This window comes from Macaca nemestrina, chromosome 20 (genome assembly GCF_043159975.1).
Source record: "Macaca nemestrina isolate mMacNem1 chromosome 20, mMacNem.hap1, whole genome shotgun sequence".
In the NCBI taxonomy this organism is placed as follows: domain Eukaryota; kingdom Metazoa; phylum Chordata; class Mammalia; order Primates; family Cercopithecidae; genus Macaca; species Macaca nemestrina.
Window position 1 is genome coordinate 9,765,096 of NC_092144.1, and position 19,474 is coordinate 9,784,569.

At 56.1% G+C, this 19,474-nt stretch overlaps 1 protein-coding gene across 2 annotated transcripts; it reads right to left on the minus strand.

Annotated features, from left to right (window-relative positions):
• Positions 1-179: 179 nt before the first annotated feature.
• LOC105476436 (ribonucleoprotein, PTB binding 1) lies at positions 180-19,447 on the minus strand. 2 transcript variants are annotated; one of them, XM_011732480.2, is made up of 14 exons: positions 19,116-19,447; positions 16,604-16,670; positions 14,764-15,233; positions 7,608-7,799; positions 7,383-7,512; positions 6,886-6,980; positions 5,768-5,855; positions 5,285-5,496; positions 5,095-5,188; positions 4,892-5,019; positions 3,370-3,444; positions 2,203-2,346; positions 1,656-1,739; positions 180-1,566 (listed from the first exon to the last, which is right to left on the minus strand). In XM_011732480.2, exons 1-14 carry the CDS (start codon positions 19,383-19,385, stop codon positions 1,420-1,422), a joined length of 2,196 nt encoding a protein of 731 aa, XP_011730782.1. In that variant the 5' UTR covers positions 19,386-19,447; the 3' UTR covers positions 180-1,419. The 2 variants fall into 2 exon arrangements, with proteins under 2 accessions (XP_011730782.1, XP_011730730.1); XM_011732428.2 differs by having other exon boundaries at positions 4,892-5,188.
• Positions 19,448-19,474: the final 27 nt, after the last annotated feature.

The window sequence follows — 19,474 nt, forward strand, 5'->3', positions numbered from 1 at the left end:
CGCGCCAGGGACGCGAGGTAAGGGCCCGTAATCACTGGAACAGAAGCGCAGATTTTGCTTAGGGCCTGCGGTGACAAGGAGGGAAGAGCAGGGCGGGATCCAGCTCAGGTAAACCCGCGGGGCCATCCCAGACCTCCCACTCAGGCCCACTGTTTGTCCCAAGAACCAGCCAACTCTGATTTCTTTAAAACCATTTACTTACAAACTTTAATTCAGCAAAGGTCCGTGTGGGGAGATTGGGGTGGGGTCCGGGGAATAGTCCCCTTGGAGTGGATGTGGATCCCCAGAGTCAAGGGAGGGAAGCTAGTGGCCCAGTTGGCTGGGGGCAAGGCCCAGGGTCACCTCAGGTCGACAGGTCCTGCTGGTGTGCGGGCCCAGAGCTTATCTTCATGGAGTGCTGGTTTCTGGCACTGGGCTGAAAGGAGGCCAGCTCCGGGGATCTGGCCTGGGGTGGGCAGGCAGAATTCAAGAATTCATCTTCAACAAGGTAATGACAGCAGAGGCTCTGGGAGATGGGCACAACGTCCGACTCCCATAGACAAACAGCAGGGGATTGGCAGAGAAAGCCCATCTCTGCACCGAGGCCCAGGCAGGAGGGGGTGGTGGGGCTGGTTAGCCAAGATGAAGGCTTTGCCCTTCTACTGTCCCCAGGGTGGAGATCCTAGGTAGGGTGGCCCAATCCCTAGGCCAGAGCTGTTTGGTCCATAGTCAAGCTCCCAGAGCTTGGCATCTGTGGCTCTGGCCAGCAGGGCCTGGGGCCCAGCTTTTAAGGCATCAGAAGGGGAGGGGGCTGCGGCAGGGACCCCGGGCCCCGGGGCTGGGATATTGGCCAGATGGGCAGGCAGGGGCAGGAGACAGCCATGCCTGCAGCAGATGTGGGAAAAAGAGCTGTTTCAAACTGCAAAGTGTGGAATGGTGGCCCGGACAGGCCGGACCTTGAAGGAATCACAGCTGGGGGTTGTCCGCGGTGGTTTTAAAAATAAAAATTAGAAAAAGAAACAGAAGTCAGTTGTCAAAGTTAAAAAAAAGGAGACAGTCTCTGTATCCTCACGGGAGGTCAGGGAAACCTCCAAGGCACTCGAAAGGCCAAAATTACAGGATCAACGAGGCAGGAGGGCTCCGGAGAGACGGGCACATCGGAAGAGGAGATGGGGGGAGGGAGGGAGAGCAGGCCGGGGCCCCTCTCTCTTAAGGCTGCAGGGTTTCGGTGTGGGGAGCAAGCCAGAGGTGCAATGAGGCCTCCAGACTCCCCCACACCCCTTGGGCTCCTGGGGCTCCAGCTGATTGGTCAGTAAAGTCTTTCAGAGATTTTTCTATTACCGAAAGAGAGAAAATGGTTTAAAAAAACACAAAACAAAACACCAGAAAACCCAAAAGCGATTTGGTGCAGGCCCTTGAGTTATCTCTGGCACCAGCCACTTAGAAAATCCTCTTCCGCTTCAGATAGGAGTCCGCGTAGTGGCCGCCGAGGCCCTGGGAGTGCTGGCCCACATAGCTGCCTTCTGGGCTGGGCTCGGGCGAGGGCAGTAGGTGGGCAAAGCTGCGTTTCTGGCCGCCCAGTGGGGTCTGGAGACAGAGGGCAGGGCGGGGCAGGTCAGGGGCCGCTGGGGGGCCGGGGCTCCCCAGCCCTGCATGTCCCCACCCCCTGCCCGTACCTTCAGCAGGTGGCTATGACCATTAGGCCCTGGGCCGAGGCCCAGGAGCCCTTCTCCGGAGCCCAGTGGGGAAGAGCCGATCGCCTGGAAGAAATGGAGAGGTGGAACAGGTTACTCCCTGGGGGCCAGAGGAAGCACCCCTCCCGCCCGGCGCCCGTGCCCTCCCTGTCCCCTCAGGCAAAGGGTTTCAGGTTTCAGGTTCAAATCTTGCTTCTGCTACTTTCTAGCCATGAGACCTGGGGGCCAATTGCTCCATTTTATTTGAGCCTCGGTTTTCTCATCTGTCAAATGGGGCCAAGTAGCACCCACAGCCTGGGCTGTAGAGGGAGGAAGTGACAGAAAGCCTGGAAGGCTAGCAGTGCTAGGTGCTTGATGCACAGCGTGGATAGAGGACAACAGGCTGTTGCTACTCCACCCTGAGCAAGACCGACCCCTGCCACCACCCCAGCTTTGGCCTGGGTACCGAGGGTCACAGAGCCCCGGTGGCAAGCACCCCCGAATCGTAGCTGTCCCAGGATGCCTGTGTTCAGCCAGAGAGGCTCCTCACCTTGCTGAGGTGGCTCTGCTTGAGGCCAGCCTGCAGGCCGCTGGTGAAGTAGGAAGTGGGCGAGCCTGAATAGAAGTGAGAAAGGGGGCCCCCGCCACTCCCACCGCTGCTCCGTTCACCGAAGCCACTGGGCGGGGGGGACATCTGCGGAAGAAGGGTCGGTGGAGTGAAGCAGACAATTGTAGTACCCAGCCCTGTGTATATGATCCTCCAAAATGATTCTGGGCTTTTTTTTTTTTTTTTTGAGATGGAGTTTCGCTCTTGTTGCCCAGGCTTCAGTACAATGGCATGATCTCGCTCACTGCAACCTCTGCCTCCCAGGTTCAAGCGATTCTTCTGCCTCAGCCTCCCAAGTAGCTGGGATTACAGGCATGTGCCACCACGCCCAGCTAATTTTTTGTATTTCAGTAGAGATGGGGTTTCTCCATGTTGGTCAGACTGGTCTCAAACTCGTGACCTCAGGTGATCCACCCGCCTCAGCCTCCCAAAGTGCTGGGATTACAGGCGTGAGCCACCATGCCCAGCAATTCTGGGTTTTGCAAAGACTAGCTTTGACTAATAGGACTGAGGAGAGCTGGCACGTGGGTACCCGCCTCCTCTTCCTCCTCCAGGAACCCGGGGATCATCACTGCACGAAGGGACACAGAGAAACCGTTCCAGCTTATGGACGCCAAATATGTGAGGCCACGTAGCTCACTGAGGCCCGGGTGAGTGCCAGGGACCGCCCACTGCCCCACAGAGTGGCAAGAAGTAACACAATGCCTGGCATGGCACGGTGGCTCATGCCTGGGATCCTAGCACTTTTGGAGGCCAAGGTGGGAGGATTGCTTGGGCCTAGGAGGTCTGGACCAGCCTGGGCAACATAGGGAGACTTCGTCTCCACAAAAAGTACAAAAATTAACCATCATGGTGGTGAGTGCCTATGGTCCCAGCTACTCAGGAGGCTGAGGTAGGAGGATCGCTTGAGCCCAGGAGTTTGAGGCCGCAGTGAGCTATGATGGAGCCACTGCACTCCAGCCTGGGCAACACAGTGAGATCCTGTCTCAGAAAAACCCCACAAAGAACACACAAAATACAAGGTCTGCTATTCTAGGCTACTAAGTCATGGCACAGCCTGTCATATAGTAAAAGCTGATTGCTACACACACCATACCAGGTGGCTCTCACCTTGTGTCGACTGGGTCCGTGAGGCCCAAGGGCTGGTTCCCGTGGGTGGGAGAAGAGCCGCCGTGGTCCCACGTCCTGAATCAAAGTGGGAGAAGCACAATGGGTTGGAGTCTGTCCCAGCCTCACCCCTGGCTGAACTCCGCTGGCAGAGCTGTCATCAGGGAAGACAGCCCCCACCACTCTGGGACCAGGAAGAGGCAAATTTGGGGCTGGATGCAGCTCGGCCCCAGGGATGGCTGCTGTGAAGGGGGTGCCCCCCATGGGTCTAAGTGTTTGGAGTTTCCCAGGCAAGCTGGGAATTCCAGGTGTGTGGACTCTTGTAGTTTTCCTGTGTTGGCGTTAATTTCCGTTGTTATTTGTTTGAAATCCAGAGGGGGCGTTAATTTCCGTTGTTATTTGTTTGAAATCCAGAGGGGGCGTTAATTTCCGTTGTTATTTGTTTGAAATCCAGAGGGGGCCAAACATCACCCAGGTGACCTATGGGCGGCCAGTTTGCAATTTCTTTTTTTTTTTTTTTTTTTTTGAGATAGAGTTTTGCTCTTGTTGCCCAGGCTGGAGTGCAATGGCGCAATCTCGGCTCACCGCAACCTCCGCCTCCCGGGTTCAAGCAATTCTCCTGCCTCAGCCTCCCTAGTAGCTGGGATTACAGGCATGTGCCACCACGCCCAGCTAATTTTATATTTTTAGTAGAGACAGGGTTTCTCCATGTTGGTCAGGCTGGTCTTGAACTCCCAACCTCAGGTGATCCGCCCGCCTCGGCCTCCCAAAGTGCTGGGAATACAGGTGTGAGCCACCGCACCTGGCCCAGTTTGTAATTTCTGACCTGCCAAGGAGTTTGGCGTCATAGAAGGACCAAATCTCCAGGAGCACAAACAGGAATCAAAGGTGAGAGAGAGGGACAGAAAAGGTAAGCCCTGACTCTGAGGAGAGACAGTGTGGCCTAAGTCCTCTTGGGAGAGACAGACAGACAGAATCAGGATGACAGACAGACTGAGACACAAGATCCTCCAGGTCTTGGGAATGGACAGACAGGCAAGTGGACCGGGAAGCAGGGGGTGATGTGCAGAGAGACAGGAAACTTTAAGGGCATGAGGCTGGGCGTGGTGGCTCTTGCCTGTAATCCCAGCACTTTGGGAGGCTGAGGTGGGTGGCTCACTTGACGTCAGGAGTTTGAGACCAGCCTGGACAACACAATAAGACTCCGTCTCTACCAAAAATTTAAAAATTAGTTGGGCATGGTGGTGCATGTCTATGGTCCCAGCTCCTCAGGAGGCTGAGGTGTGAGAATCGCTTGAGCCCAGGAGGTTGAGGCTGCAGTGAGCTATGATAGCACCACTGCCCTCCAGCCAAAGCAACATAGGGCGATCGTCTCTAAAAAAAAAAGAAAAAAAAGCAGAGACCATATCCGGCACGTTCCCTGTCGCCTCCCTAGCACATGGCCTGGCATAGTCCATCCTAGAGAAATATCAGTTTGGAGAATGATTTGGCCTCAGGGGACAGAGAGCTGCAGCCAGGCACTCACCGAGGGGTAGTCGAAGCCGTAGCTGTCAGATAGCCCTGGTTCGGGGGGCAGGCGGGCGCTGCTGAGGGGGCTGAGCAGGCGGGACTTGAGCTGGAAGGCTTTGCTGCTGCTGCTGCCACCTCCAGGGGCTGGGGGGTTAGGTGGGGGGCCCTCAGCTGGGCGGCGGCTTCTCCCGGCGCCTCCCCAGGCCCGGGCCTCCTTACCCGCCAGGTTGCTGGCCGGGAGCAGGCTGTGTAGGTTCAGGTAGGGATTCAGGGGAATCCGGTAGTCCTTGGGGGGCTCCCCCAGCAGTGAGACCTGCAGCAGGAGGGCCAGATTCACGAGGGCCCCCAGGAAAGGGGACTCTGTGGAACAGGAGGCTGGTGTGGTGCCGCGCGCAGGGCAGGGCCTTACCCCAGGGGGCGTCGGCAGAGGCCCACTGTCTTTCTGGAGGCCTCTGAGGCCAGAGCCTCGGAGCCCCACAGGGGCGGGGGGAGGAGTGAGCTGGGCCGCTGGGGGACCCAAGCCCAGGGCCTCCCGGTCACCCCCAGCAGGGCCAAGCACGGATGGCAGCAGGGGTGGTGGCTTTCCTCGCCGGGGCGGCAGCTCCGGGGGCAGGCCCCCTCCTAGGGAGGGAAGGAGGATTTCAGGGGCCCAGGCTCAGAGGACCCCTCTCCCCAGGGCCCTCCAGCTCCCACCTGGACCAGGGCCCAGTGGTCAAGAGACAAATCCATGCTGGCCACTGAGCAGAGCTCATGCCTGGGCCCTGGGGGAGACACCCAACTGATGGACCAGGGCGCGGGGACCCACAGAGGTTGGGTCACTCGTCCAAGGCCACGTAGCAAGGAAGGAAGCGGAAATGGCTGGGGGACACCGTGTGGGCGGGGTCTGCGTTACCTGCAGGCAGCTCCCCGAGGAGGGGGTTGGCCGGCTGGGCCCCAGGCTGGAGGGCGCCCAGGGGTGAGTCTCCCAGGATGCCGGGCTTCTAGGGACAGAGCAGACAGTTGCAGATGGCGGCAGGGTGGCCCAGGGAAGCAGACAGGTGTGGCCCAGAGTCTTGGCAGACACACTCTGACCCCAGGGCTCGGCTGGTCCTGGGCAGACAGGCATGGGGTTCCCCAGTGCCCGCCACACTCCAACCCCATCATTCGTCCCATCAGCCATGGTGACCGAGGGTGTCCTGAGCGCCAGGCCCCAGTTCCCTGGCCAGTGATTACAGCACAGTATCAACTGCAGCCACATGGAGTGGGACAGCCATACAGTGTTACAGCCACTTTTAGTCACAGAAGGTCAGACCCACAGGCTCACGTACTCTGTCAGTTACCACCAGACAGATACACTGACACTACTGACTTAGAATCCAGGGAACCACACCAGACAGGGCGGAGCATGGGTGTACATCTGTGTGTGTGCGTGTGCGCACGCGCGCATATATGTCTTTGTTTCTGCGTGCGTGAGTCTGTCTTATGTCTCTCTGTGTGTCTATGTGTGTCTTTGATTTATGTCTGTGTCTGTCTCTGTGTGTGTATATCTGCATCTTTGTATGTGTGAGTCTGTATGTGTACCTGTGTTTCTAGGTGTGAGTTGTGTGTGTGCGGGTATGTGCGTGTGCACTGAGGGGATAGACCTGGAGTTTCTTCCCCAGGTGCCTCTTCCACAGGGGAGCTTCCGAGCAGTCTATTCACAAAGTGGTGCCCAGCAGCCGTGCTCCCAGCCCACACCCAGTTTCAGGCTGTAAATGGGCGTGTCCAGGTCCCCTCACCCCACCCCAGGCACCAAGTCCAGGGGCCCTCTCCAGAATGGAGGGAAAGACAGCAAACCCTGTCATGAGCGATTGCCAGAGGGGGATGGGGATGTGGGTGGGAAAGGCAGGGGTTGGGGGGAGTCGGCCTCACCCGGGTTCTGGGCCCCCAGGGCACAGCCAGAGGTCCCCCCAACCCACCAATCGCACCAGCTGTGTTGAAAAGAGCAAGGAGGGGCTATAGAGCGGTGGGTGAGGGGGACGTGTGTGTTACCTTCTGGCCTTGGGTCTGCAGGGCGAGCTGCAGCAGCGCCGTGGACAAGGCTGGCCCACTGAGCAGCGGCATGGCGGGGGGAGCACCCAGGAGGCCTGCAGGGAGACATAGGAGGATGGGTGGGGGTCCCTGTGTCCTCCCTGCCCCGCCTCATGAAACACAGCCCTGAACCCGTTGAAGGGGCAGGAAACTGATGCTCTAGGGCTGGGGGGTGGGCAGTGGACTTGCCCAAAGGAAGGGCCTAGAAGGAGCAGAGGCTAGTCCAGTGAAGTCCACCCCCTCTTGCCAGCACCCCAGCTCACTGCAGGCCACTGTGTGGCCCTGGTCGCAGCCCCCAGTTGTGGACAACAGCAGCTCCCGCTATGACTCCACACTCCCCCTCAGCCCTACTCCTGGGCTCCTGTCACTGTGGCCAAGATGAGCAGTTTCGGGGAGTGCCGGAGACAGTGCTGCAGCCCGTTCTGCACAGTGGGGGCCCCTGCCCAGCCCCACCTTACCCTGCTTCCCCCCCGCACTGCCGTGGAGCAGGGGGTTGAGCAGCAGCTGGAGGGAGGCAGACGGGCCCAGGTTGTTGAGCAGCTGCAGGATGTTGGGCTCAGGGAGGAGTCCCTTCCCCCGATTGAGGGCCTGCAGGAACAGAGCAGCTCAGAGCGCCGCCGGGGCCCTGATATCCCCATGGGGCTCCCATCCCCACCCCTCCACCCCTGCCCACACAGGCTCACCGTGGCCTGGGCAGCGATGAGAGCGGCCAGCATACTGCGGCCGGGGGGCCCAGGGGCGCAGAAGGAGACTCGCAGGTGGCTGCCCCCCAGGGCCAGACCGTCCGCCTGCTGCTGTGCCTCCTCCGCCATCTCAGCCGTCTCATACTCCAGCACCGCGAAACCCTTCAGCTGCCCATCCTGGCCGCACGCCAGCTGCCGGAGGAAAGCAGGCAGTCATGAGCACCCGGGCAGCAGTGACTGCACCACCCCGGGAAGTGACAACCGTAACCAGACTCTGCTGCCCCATGAGGGTGAATTCCACACCAGGCCTTCACTGCCCTGCGCCTCGTTCCTGCATCAGCTCATCTGATCTTCCCAATGACCCTGGGCGGCTGCATCATACCCATTTATCAGAGAAGGCAACTGAGGCACGGAGAGGTCAGCGCACTCAAGACCACACAGCTGGAGGGAGGGCGGAGCTGGGAGCCGCCTCACCACCAAAGCCAAGGCCACGGACGCAGTGGCTCACACATGTAATACCAGCACTCTGGGAGGCTAAGGCAGGCGGATCACGAGGTCAGGAGATCGAGACCATCCTAGCTAACACAGTGAAACCCCATCCCTACTAAAAATACAAAATTAGCTGGGCGTGGTGGCGCATGCCTGTAATCCCAGCTACTTGGGAGGCCGAGGCACGAGAATCAGTTCAACATGGGAAGCAGAGGTTGCAGCAAGCCAAGATCGCACCATTGCACTCTAGCCTGGGCGACAGAGTAAGGCTCTGTCTCAAAAAAAAAAAAAAAAAAAAAAAAAACAAAGAAAAGAAAAGAAAAAAAGGCAGCCGGGCGCGGTGGCTCAAGCCTGTAATCCCAGCACTTTGGGAGGCCAAGACGGGCGGATCACGAGGTCAAGAGATTGAGACCATCCTGGCTAACACGGTGAAACCCCGTCTCTACTAAAAAATACAAAAAACTAGCCGGGCGAGGCGGCGGGCGCCTGTAGTCCCAGCTACTCGGGAGGCTGAGGCAGAAGAATGGCGTGAACCCAGGAGGCGGAGCTTGCAGTGAGCTGACATCTGGCCACTGCACTCCAGCCTGGGCGACAGTGTGAGACTCCGTCTTAAAAAAAAAAAAAAAAAAAAAAAGTAAAGAAAAAAAGGCAGGCACTGTCAGTGCCCTTACTTTGTAGGTGGGAAAACTCAGGTTCAGAGAGGGACAGTCCCTTGTCCAGGTCAGTCTAGAGCTGGGATCAGACAAGGCCAGGCTGACAGCCTTCATGGGACCAGCCACATCAGGGTACTGGTGATGGCTGTCCCAAGAAACAGTGCTGCAGCAGGATGTGGTGGTACCGGGCTATGGTCCCAGCTGAGGGGGGAATACTGCTTAAGCCCGGGAATTCAAGATTACAGTGAGCTATGATTGAGCCACTGTACTCCAAGGACAGAGCAAGACCCTGTTGCTTAAAAACAAAGAAAAAGAGGCCAGGCGCAGTGGCTCATGCCTGTAATCCCAGCGCTTTGGGAGGCCGAGGTGGGCGGATCACCTGAGGTCAGGACCAGTCTGACTAACATGGAGAAACCCTGTCTCTATTAAAAATACAAAATTAGCCGGGCATGGTGGCTCATGCCTGTAATCCCAGCTATTAGGGAGGCTGAAGCAAGAGAATCACTTGAACCTGGGAGGCGGAGGTTGCGGTGAGCTGAGATCACGCCATTGCACTCCAGCCTGGGCAACAAGAGCCAAACTCTGTCTCAAAAAAAAAAAAAAGATAATCAGCAAGGGGTGGGGAAGGAAGGGCTCTCGTTCCAGACAGTGGCCAAGCCAGGTAGCAATGCTAAGGGAAGTGGCTGGGCCTGGGCCCCAGCACTTGCTGAATGCCCGGGCAGCAAAGGTGCAGGTAGCAGCCCTTTGCCTTGGCCCACGCCCTGTGCCAAGGTCTGGGAACAGATCTCCCATAACCACATCCATCGTTTTTTTTTTTTTTTTTTTGAGATGGAGTCTTGCTCTGTCGCCCTGGAGTGCAGTGATGTGAACTCAGCTTACTGTAACCTCCGCCTCCTGGGTTCAAGTGATTCTCGTGCCTCAGCCTCCCCATAGCCGGGATTACAGGTGTGCACCACAACGCCCAGCTAATTTCTTTTTTTTTTTTTTTTTTTTTTTTGAGATGGAGTCTGGCTCTCTTGCCCAGGCTGGAGTGCAGTGGCCGGATCTCGGCTTCACTGCAAGCTCCGCCTCCCAGGTTTATGCCATTCTCCTGCCTCAGCCTCCCGAGTAGCTGGGACTACAGGCGCCCGCCACCTCGCCCAGCTAGTTTTTTGTATTTTTTAGTAGAGACGGGGTTTCACTGTGTTAGCCAGGATGGTCTCGATCTCCTGACCTCGTGATCCGCCCGTCTCGGCCTCCCAAAGTGCTGGGATTATAGGCTTGAGCCACCACACCCGGCCTTTTTTTTTTTTTTTTTTTGAGATGGAGTCTTGCTCTGTCTCCCAGGCTGGAGTAGAGTGGCGCGATCTCGGCTCACTGCAACCTCCGACTCCCGGGTTTACGCCATTCTCCTGCCTCAGCCTCCCGTGTAGCTGGGACTACAGGCGCCCGCTACCGCACCAGGCTAATTTTTTGTATTTTTAGTAGAGACGGGGTTTCACCATGTTAGCCAGGATGGTCTCGATCTCCTGACCTCGTAATCCGCCCGTCTCGGCCTCCCAAAGTGCTGGGATTATAGGCGTGAGCCACCACGCCCGGCCTAATTTTTGTATTTTTAGTAGAGACGGGGTTTCACCATGTTGACCAGGCTGGTCTCGAACTCCTGACCTCAAGCAAGCTGCCCGCCTTGGCCTCCCAAAGTACTGGATTACAAGCACGAGCCACTGTGCCCGGGCATAATCACACCCATCTTAGGGATGAGCAGAGAGAGACTCAGAGGGGTCACAGAGTGATCAAGGCCACACAATTCCTAAGCAGGGGGACTGATGTGTGAACCTCAAGCTGCCTCACTGTCAAGCCCATCCTCCATTCAAACAGGTCACCTAACATTAAAGGTGAGCTCCTTGGAGGACGTCACCTCAATGCCTGGTACTCATCAGATGCTCAACAAATGTTTGGTGAGATCAGGCCCAGTGGCTCGAATCTGTAATCCCAGCACTTTGGGAGGCCGAGGCAGGAGGATCGTTTGAGCACAGGAGTTTCAGACCAGTCTGGGCAACATAGGGAGATCCCATCTTCACATAATTTTGCACCCATCACCAAGCCTGGCTAATTTTTTTTGTATTCTTAGTAGACAGGGGTTTTTTTCTGTTTTTTGTTTGTTTGTTTGTTTTTGAGACAGAGTTTCACTCTGCCACCCAGGCTGAAGTGCAGTGGCGGGATCTTGGCTCACCACAACCTCTGCCTCCCAGTTTCAGGCGATTCTTCTGCCTCAGCCTCCCAAGTAGCTGGGACCACAAGCACATGCCACCACACCCGGCTAACTTTTTTTTGTATTTTTAGTAGAGACAGGGTTTCACCATATTAGCCAGGATGGTCTTGATCTCTGACCTCGTGATCCGCCCGCCTCGGCCTCCCAAAGTGCTGGGATTACAGGCATGAGCCACCGTGCCTGGCCTTGAGACAGGGTTTTACCATGTTGACCAGGCTGGTTTTGAACTCCTGACCTCAAGTGATCTGGGGTTACAGGCATGAGCCACTGCACCCGGCCTCTACGTAAAATTTTAAAAATCAACTGGCCATGCTGATGCATTCCTGTAGTTCCAGCTTATATGGGAAGCCAAGGCAGGAGGATCTCTTGAACCCTGGAGGTCAAGGCTGGAGTGCACTCCTCCAGCCTGGGCTCCTCCAGCCTGGGTGTTAGAGTGAGAACCTGTCTCAACAAAAAAATAAAAATAAAAAAAATAACGCCAGGCACGGTGGCGCACACCTGTAGTCCCAGCTACTCGGGAGGCTAAGGCAGGAGAATGGTGTGAACCTGGGAGGCGGAGCTTGCAGTGAGCTGAGATCACGTGACTGCACTCCAGCCTTGGCAAGACTCCATCTCAAAAAAAAAAAAAAAAAAATTAGTGAATGTTCCAGTGGAGAAATGAATGGGCAGCTGTTCACAATAATCTGATCATGAAGCACTGACAACCCCATTTTGAGATGGGGAAACAGGCTAGAAGAGTACCTGTAGCTGGTCATGACCCTGTGACCTTTGATCTCCACATAAGAAGGTAAGGCCAGGCCAGCACAGTGGTTCATGCCTGTAATCTCAGCATTTTGGGAGGCCGAGGTGAGCGGATCACTTGAGGTTAGGGGTTTGAGACCAGCCTGGCTAACATGGCGAAACCCATCTCTACTAAAAATACAAAAATTGGGTCTGGTGGCAGGCGCCTGTAATCCCAGCTACTTGGGAGGCTGAGGCTGGAAAATCACTTGAACCCGGGAGGCGGAGGATGCAGTGAGCCAAGATTGCGCCTCTGTACTCCAGACTGGGTGACCGAGTGAGATTCTGTCTTAAAAAAAAAAAAAAAATAAGGCCGGGCGCGGTGGCTCAAGCCTGTAATCCCAGCACTTTGGGAGGCCGAGACGGGCGGATCACTAGGTCAGGAGATCGAGACCATCCTGGCGAACACGGTGAAACCCCGTCTCTACTAAAAAATACAAAAAACTAGCCGGGCGAGGCAGCGGGCGCCTGTAGTCCTAGCTACTCGGGAGGCTGAGGCAGGAGAATGGTGTAAACCCGGGGGGCGGAGCTTGCAGTGAGCTGAGATCCGGCCACTGCACTCTAGCCCGGGAGACAGAGCCAGACTCCGTGTCAAAAAAATAAATAAATAAATAAATAAAATAAAATAAATAAATAAAAAATAAAAATAAAGGTGAGGCCATTGTGCTGACTCATCTTCTGTCCTGAGCCCGCACAGGCGGCCTGGTATGTAGCAGGTGTCCAAGAGAAGGCGGCAGAATGAATGAATGAATGAATGATGAGTAAACAGAGAGGGGATTCCCATGGCTCATAGATACTCAGCTTTTTGTTTCTTTGTTTCTTTGAGATGGAGTCTCGCTCTGTCGCCCAGGCTGGAGTGCAGTGGCACGATCTCCACTCACTGCAACCTCAGCCTCCCAGGTTCAAGCAATTCTCCTGTCTCAGCTTCTCAAGTAGCTGAGATTACAGGCACACACCGCCATGCCTGGCTACTTTTTTTTTTGGTTGTATTTTTAGTAGAGATGGGGTTTCTCCATGTTGGTCAGGCTGGTCTCAAACTGCTGACCTTAGGTGATCCGTCTTAGCCTCCCAAAGCTTTATAAGCGTGAGCTACTGCGCGTGGCCTGTTTTTTTGAGATGGAGTGTTGCTCCGTCACCCAGGCTGGAGTGCAGTGGCGCGATCTCGGCTCACTGCAAACTCTGCCTCCCAGGTACAAGCGATTCTCCTGCCTCAGCCTCCTGAGTAGCTGGGATTACAGCCCTGTGCCACTACACCTGGCTAATTTTTTTTGTATTTTTAGTAGAGACAGGGTTTCACCATGTTGGCCAGGCTGGTCTTGAACTCTTGACCTCAAGTGATCCACCTGCCTCGGCCTGTCAAAGTGCTGGGATTACATGCATGAGCCATCTCACCCAGCCTGTTTCTTGTTTTAAATATAGAGATGGTGTCCCACTATCTTGCCCAGGCTCGTCTTGAACTCCTGGACTCGAGTGATCCTCCTGCCTCTGCCTCCCAACAGACACCTAGTTTAAATGGGGCACCAATACCCCACTTACATGAGAGGGACCCACTCAAAGCCACAGAGCTGGGGGTCTGAGCCCAGGACTCTTTTTTTTTTTTTTTTTGAGATGGGGGTCTAGCTCCATTGCCCAGGCTGTAGTGTCATTGTGCTGTGGTGCGATCAAGGCTCACTGCAGCCTCAGACTCCCAGGATCAAGCGATCCTGCCACCTCAGCCTCCTGAGTAGCTGGGACTACAGGCACACCATCATACCTGTCTAATTTTTGCATAGAGAGGATTTCACCATATTGCCTAGGCTGGTCTCAAACTCCTAGGCTCAAGGGATCCGCCCACCTCAGCCTCCCAAAGTGTTGGGGTTACGGGTGTGAGTCACTGCGCCTGGCCAGGCCTACCCCTTCTAAGCCTCTGCACTGGCCTCCTCTCAGTGGTCCAAGCTCCGGAGCTAGGCTGTGGTATTCTGATCCCAGCTCTGCCAGACCCTGGCTGTTTAACTCTGGGCAAGTTACTTGACCCCTGTGTGCCTTGGTATCCTCACCTGAAAATGGGAGTGATACCTATCTCTCAGGGTTGCTACAGGATGAAGCAACTAAAGGTTACGTACTCAGAGTCCACAGTGAGTGCTGGAGGAATGTCCCCTTCAGGATCTCTGGGGATCAAGACCTTCTGGGGGCTCTTAGAGAGTGAGTCTGGCCTATTCTTGCCCCACTGCACCTGTCACAGGGCGAGGCACACACACAGAAGTGCCTGGCACATGTGGTCTGAATGAACAAGGGGCTGTTTTGCCAACCCATTGTGCAAGTATTGAGTCCCTGCTTACGGAGGAGGGAAACTGTAGATCAGAGAGCCAGTGACTGGCCCGAGCTCGAGGGTGGGGCTGGGATCTAGCGAAGCCTCAGTCTCTGACCTCAAGGTTCATATAGACTGTGGGCTCCTCTGCAGCCTCCTCAATGCCTGGCCAGGGTCTGGGACCCCATGGGAGGTTTGATGAAGGTACCAGCGAATGAGGAGGTGAGTGGTGAGCAAGCCTCGAGATCCAGTTACAAGAGTGGCCTCACCTGCATCTGACAGAGCGACAGTGAGGCCTGAAGTTGCACAGGGATTCAAATCCTCTGGCCGGGCGCGGTGGCTCACGCCTGTAATCCCAGCACGTTGGGAGGCCAATGTGGGTGGATCACCTGAAGCCAGGAGTTCAAGATCAGCCTGGCCAACATGGCAAAACCCCACCTCTACTAAAAATATAAAAACTATCCAGGCATGGTAGTGGGGCGCCTATAATCCCAGCTACTCTGGAGGTTAAGGCAGGAGAATCGCTTGAACCCAGGAGGCGGAGGTTGCAGTGAACTGAGACTGCATCACTGCACTCCAGCATGGTTGACAAAGTGATACTCTGTCTCAAAAAAAAGAAAAGGCAGATGACTCCAAAGACTCCCTCAGGTGCTCCGGGCCTGGCACCTGCTCCCCAGTGCTCTCTGCAGGGCTCACCTGGCAGAAGGTGGGGCTGTGGACAGCTGACAGCGCCCGGCACAGAGCGTCCACATCATTGAAGCCAGGTGGTAGGCGGTCCACACAGAGGCAGCGGGAGTGGAGAAGGGCAGGCGTCAGTTGCCCAGCATCCGTCCAGTGCACGTAGAGGGTGCGCGGTCCCAGTGGCTTGCCCAGCAGGTCCGACTTGGCACGGGCAGCCGAGTCCTTCTTCATGTACTCGGCAAAGCCATACCCCTTGGAGTGGCCAGTGCGCTCACTGTAGACCAGGAAGCAGCGCTCCAGGCTGCCGAAGGGCCGCACCAACTCCTCGAACTGCTGCTGTGTGAGGCTGGGGGGCAGGTTGGCCACGCACAGCAGGGCATCCGTGGGCTGCAGCTGCACCGACAGCTCGCGCTCCCGTAAGCAGCTCTGGTGGAAAGCGTTGATTGCGGCCTCGGCCTGCTCCCCATTCAGCAGGGTCACGAAGGCTGCGGTGGGAAGAGGGCAGTGCGAGGTCAGCCGGGCCCCGAGGGCCTGCCCCTCCACCCTGCCACCCTGCAAAGCAGGTGGGACTTCAAAATGCTGGGCATTTCAGGTGCCTGCCGATCTGAACAGTTGCCAGCCTTGGTGACTCACACAGGCGAGCACGCCTGCCATTGACTCCAGGCTCCACGAAGCCCACTCCCTCTCCCAGCCCTGCGTCCACCCGCACCCATAGCAGCGCCCACCAACTGTGGACCTGGCTCTGTCCTAAGAACGCCGTGGGTCACTCGGATGATACCAAGGGCAGTGGTTAAGCCCATGCTCACTGAGGCCCAGATTTAAGCCCAAGCCCCAGGTGGCTTGGGGGTATCAGTTTCCTCATCTGTCAAATGGTTGTAACTTAATCATCACAACCAACATTTTGCCAGTGAGGAAACGGGCCCAGAGCAGCACCCCTGTGCCCAAGTAGGGGAGCCTGGACTTGAACCCAGGCAGCTGGACTCCAGAGCCCCACTCTACACTGCCCACCCCTGCCACCTTTCCAGGCCACCAGTGCCCTGAACCCTGCTGCCACATGCTGCCCCAGATTTGCAATCCACCCAGAGGCCACAGGAAGCTTTGTTCAAAATGATAACCAGATCACGCCACATCCATCTGGTGGCTTCTAGCTGCAGGGTGCAGTGCAGCCTGCGTGGGCTCGCTGACCTCCCCTCCCATCTCACTACTGCTATCCGGACCACACCAGGCACACTCCAGAGGGGCCTTCGCAGCTGCTGTTCCCTGAGCGTGGAACACTGAGCCCCACCTCCTCACCTGGCTAACCTGGACCCACCCAGGTAGAAACCCTGTCTCTACTAAAAATACAAAAATTAGCCGGGTGTGGTGGCACATGTCTATAATCCCAGCTACTTGGGAGGCTGAGGCAGAGGAATGGGCTGAACCCAGGAGGCAGAGGTTGCAGCGAGCCAAGATCACACCACTGCACTCCAGCCTGGCGACAGAGCAAGACTCCATCTCAACAAAAACCAAAAAAACAAAACAAAACAAAAACACACAAGCATGGGTGACTGGCTGGGTAAGGAAGAGGCAAGAAGGGTAGGAAGAGAATGAACCCACAGCCAAACGTTGTCAAGAATTAGCTCAATGCCAAGCGAGTGGAGTAGGAAGAGAATCAGCCCAATGCCCAGTGTTCTTCAAGGAGAACATGAAGGCTGTCCCAAGATGACAGGATGATAGGCAGATTGGGGCAACCTGCCATTTTGGCCTGGGGGGCAATACTGGGCCTGAAGTTCAGAGCAGCAGACAGTGAGCCAGAGCCCTCCCATCTTCAGGGACGGTCATTCCCTGCCCTGGCCCACCCCATGGCCCCACAAACCTGTCCCTTTGTATTTGTCCACAAAACAGTATTTGAGCTCATAGTCACTGAGCAGGTCATGTACTTCCTGTGGAGATACAAGATAAAAGACAGGGAGTTACTGGAGATGGAAGGGGGCAAACCGGTGCCGCCCTCATAGCTGCCACCAGCTATGAAGGCAGGTCAATTACCACCCCCCATTTTACTAATGAGGAAACTGAGGCTTGATGCAGTAATTTGGCCAAGGTCATTCTGCTCATACCTGGCAGAGCTGGGATTCAGAACCTAGATGCAGACTGTGCTATTACCCAGGCAACATGCTCTTAAAGGGTATACCTTTAGCTGGCTGGCTGGGGTGGCTCATGCTTATAACCCCAGCACTTTGGGAGGCCGAGGCGGGTGGATCACCTGAGGTCAGGAGTTCGAGACCAGCCAACATGGTGAAACCTTATCTCTACTAAAAATACAAACATTAGCCAGGAGTGGCTACTGGTGGCGCCACTGGTTATAGGTGGCGCACACCTATAATCCTAGCTACTCGGGAGACTGAGGTAGGAGAATTGCTTGAACCCAGAAGGCAGAGGTTGCAGTGTGCCATTGCACTCCAGCCTGGGCAACAAAGGGAGACACTGTCTCAAAAAAAAAAAAAGGCCGGACTCACGCCTGTAATTCCAGCACTTCGGAGGCCGAGGCGGGTGGATCACGAGATCAAGAGATCCAGACCATCCTGGCCAACAAGGTGAAACCCCGTCTCTACTAAAAATACAAAACAACAGCTGGATGTAGTGGAGTGCACCTGTCGTTCTAGCTACTTGGAAGGCTGAGGCAGGATAATCGCTTGAACCTGGGAGGTGAAGGTTGCAGTGAGCAGAGATCAAGCCACTGCACTCTAGCCTGGCTACAGAGTGAGACTCCATCTAAAAAACAAAAAAAAACAAAAACAAAAAAGGAGTATGCCTTTAGGAAAGTCATTTAACCTCCATGAACCTCCTTTTGCAAGATTCACTGTTTCTAACAACTCTGTAAGTGAAGTTATTAACAAACTCATGTTGTACACGAGAAAACCCAGGCTAGGAGAAGTGAAGAGATCGGCTGGAGGCCATGCAGTCGGGCAGTGCGGCCACCCATGGGTACCTGACTGGGAAGCCCACCTACTAGTAAGCCTCACATTCGGTAAGTTCACATGCCTCCCAATTTCCTCCTCCTGATAAGGCTGCCCTCTTGCAAGCCAGCTCATTTATTTTCTTTTTTTTTTTAGAGACAGGGTCTTGTTCTGTCACCTAGGCTAGAGTGCAGTAGCATGATCATAGCTCACTGCAGCCTCAATCTCCTAGGCTCAAGTGATCCTCCCACCACAGCCTCCTGAGTAGCTGGGACTACAGGCACGCACCACCATGCCTAATTATTTAAAATTTTTTGTAGCGATGGGGGTTTCACTATGCTGCCTAGGTTAGTCTTGAACCCTTGGGCTCAAGACAGCCTCTTGCCTCAGCCTCTTAAAGTGCTGGGATTAAAGGGATGAGCCACCGTGCCCAGCCTCAAGCCAGCTTTGAAGGCAAAGTGCTGGGGCCTGCTGGGGCCAGATACACTATGCATCTTGCAGGAGAAACAATGTGTTTCCTGCTTAGAGACTGCAGACACTGAGAGGAAGACCCAGAAACAAACCTGACCATTCTTAATGACGCCTGCCCCGATCTGTCCCCAAATTCAGCCCCTCCCAACATCCCTGGGGTCCCACTAGCCAGGTGCCCACCCATGGGCAGGGAGGGCCAGTGGCAGGTGTGCTGGTGGGCCAGAGAGCAGGGATTCTCAGCAGAAGGAAGCGAGAACCTGTTTCACCGCCATAGGGAAGGGCAGTATAGATGCCATTTCCCCGGGTCCAAAGAGCATCGGGAAGCGCTTCCCCATGCTGGCCCCATGAGAAGGGCACTCCTAGCAGGAAGATTAGCCACGAGGGGATCCATAGAACACAGGCCCCACTTCCTTCCTGTAGGTCTGTAGGCTGGTGGCAGGAGACCCCATTTTCCCAAATTAATCCTGAGGTTTTGGGGGCTGAGAACCAGGGGCTGCTTTTACTTCCGGATTTATCTCTGAGAGCAGTGAATAAACGCGTGAGATGGAGGGGCATACTCTCCGCAGTCCTGAAACTTCTGGATTTGAGGTCCCGCCACCCTGTGGTAGAGTGGGTGGAGAAAAGCATCATCCAAGCAGGGGGCAACTGGTGGTCCAATGTACCAGCCCATTCACAATTCCCCAACAGGACCAAAGCTGTCCGCCCCCTTCCATCACTTGGTGTCGACCAAGCCTGTGGTCGCCCCTAGCAACGCCCTCCCTCACTTCACAGCCGGTTTCCCCTTTCATCACCGCCCCCCCACATCCCGCTCTTGGTCTCTCTCGATCCCGCGTGGATCCGGTGCTTGGACGCCCCCGCCAACGACCCCCGCGCACCTCAGCGTTGGTGTCGCCCGGTTCCCCCCGCGCACGCGCACCGCGGTATTTCCCGCCACGCTCCTACACCGCCCCCCCCCAATACCTGGTTGGTCACGTCCCCCGGGAGGCCCCGAATCAGTATCTTGCGGCGGTTACGGAACTGGCGCTCGGTGTGTTCCAGGCGTTTCCGGATCTCTTCTGGATCTAGAGGCGGCAGTTCTTCTTCGGGCGCCCGGCGCTCCGCGGCATCGTCGGCTTCGACCTCGGCCCCAGACTTCGGGCTCAGCAGGGGCCGGTGAGTAACGGACACGTCCGCCGCCATCTTGGGAAACCCGGCGCCTTCTGGGACCAGCGAGCCGGGGCGGAGCGGCATAGAGCGGCAACGAGGGCGCGCCCGTCGATTGGCTGAGAGAAGCCCCACCTCGTTCCCTCCCCCCTTATCCCATTGGCTAGGCCCCAGCC

What these genes read in the sequence shown, in the direction of transcription:
- LOC105476436 (XM_011732428.2), bottom strand. Translation starts at nt 19,385, where the DNA reads ATGCCGCTCCGCCCCGGCTCGCTGGTCCCAGAAGGCGCCGGGTTTCCC. An exon ending in ACGGCTTCGACTACCCCTCG is followed by an intron (nt 3,445 to 4,891) that starts GTGAGTGCCTGG and finishes ACTTTGATTCAG; the next exon opens with GACGTGGGACCACGGCGGCT. An exon ending in ACGGACCCAGTCGACACAAG is followed by an intron (nt 2,347 to 3,369) that starts GTGAGAGCCACC and finishes CTTCTTCCGCAG; the next exon opens with ATGTCCCCCCCGCCCAGTGG.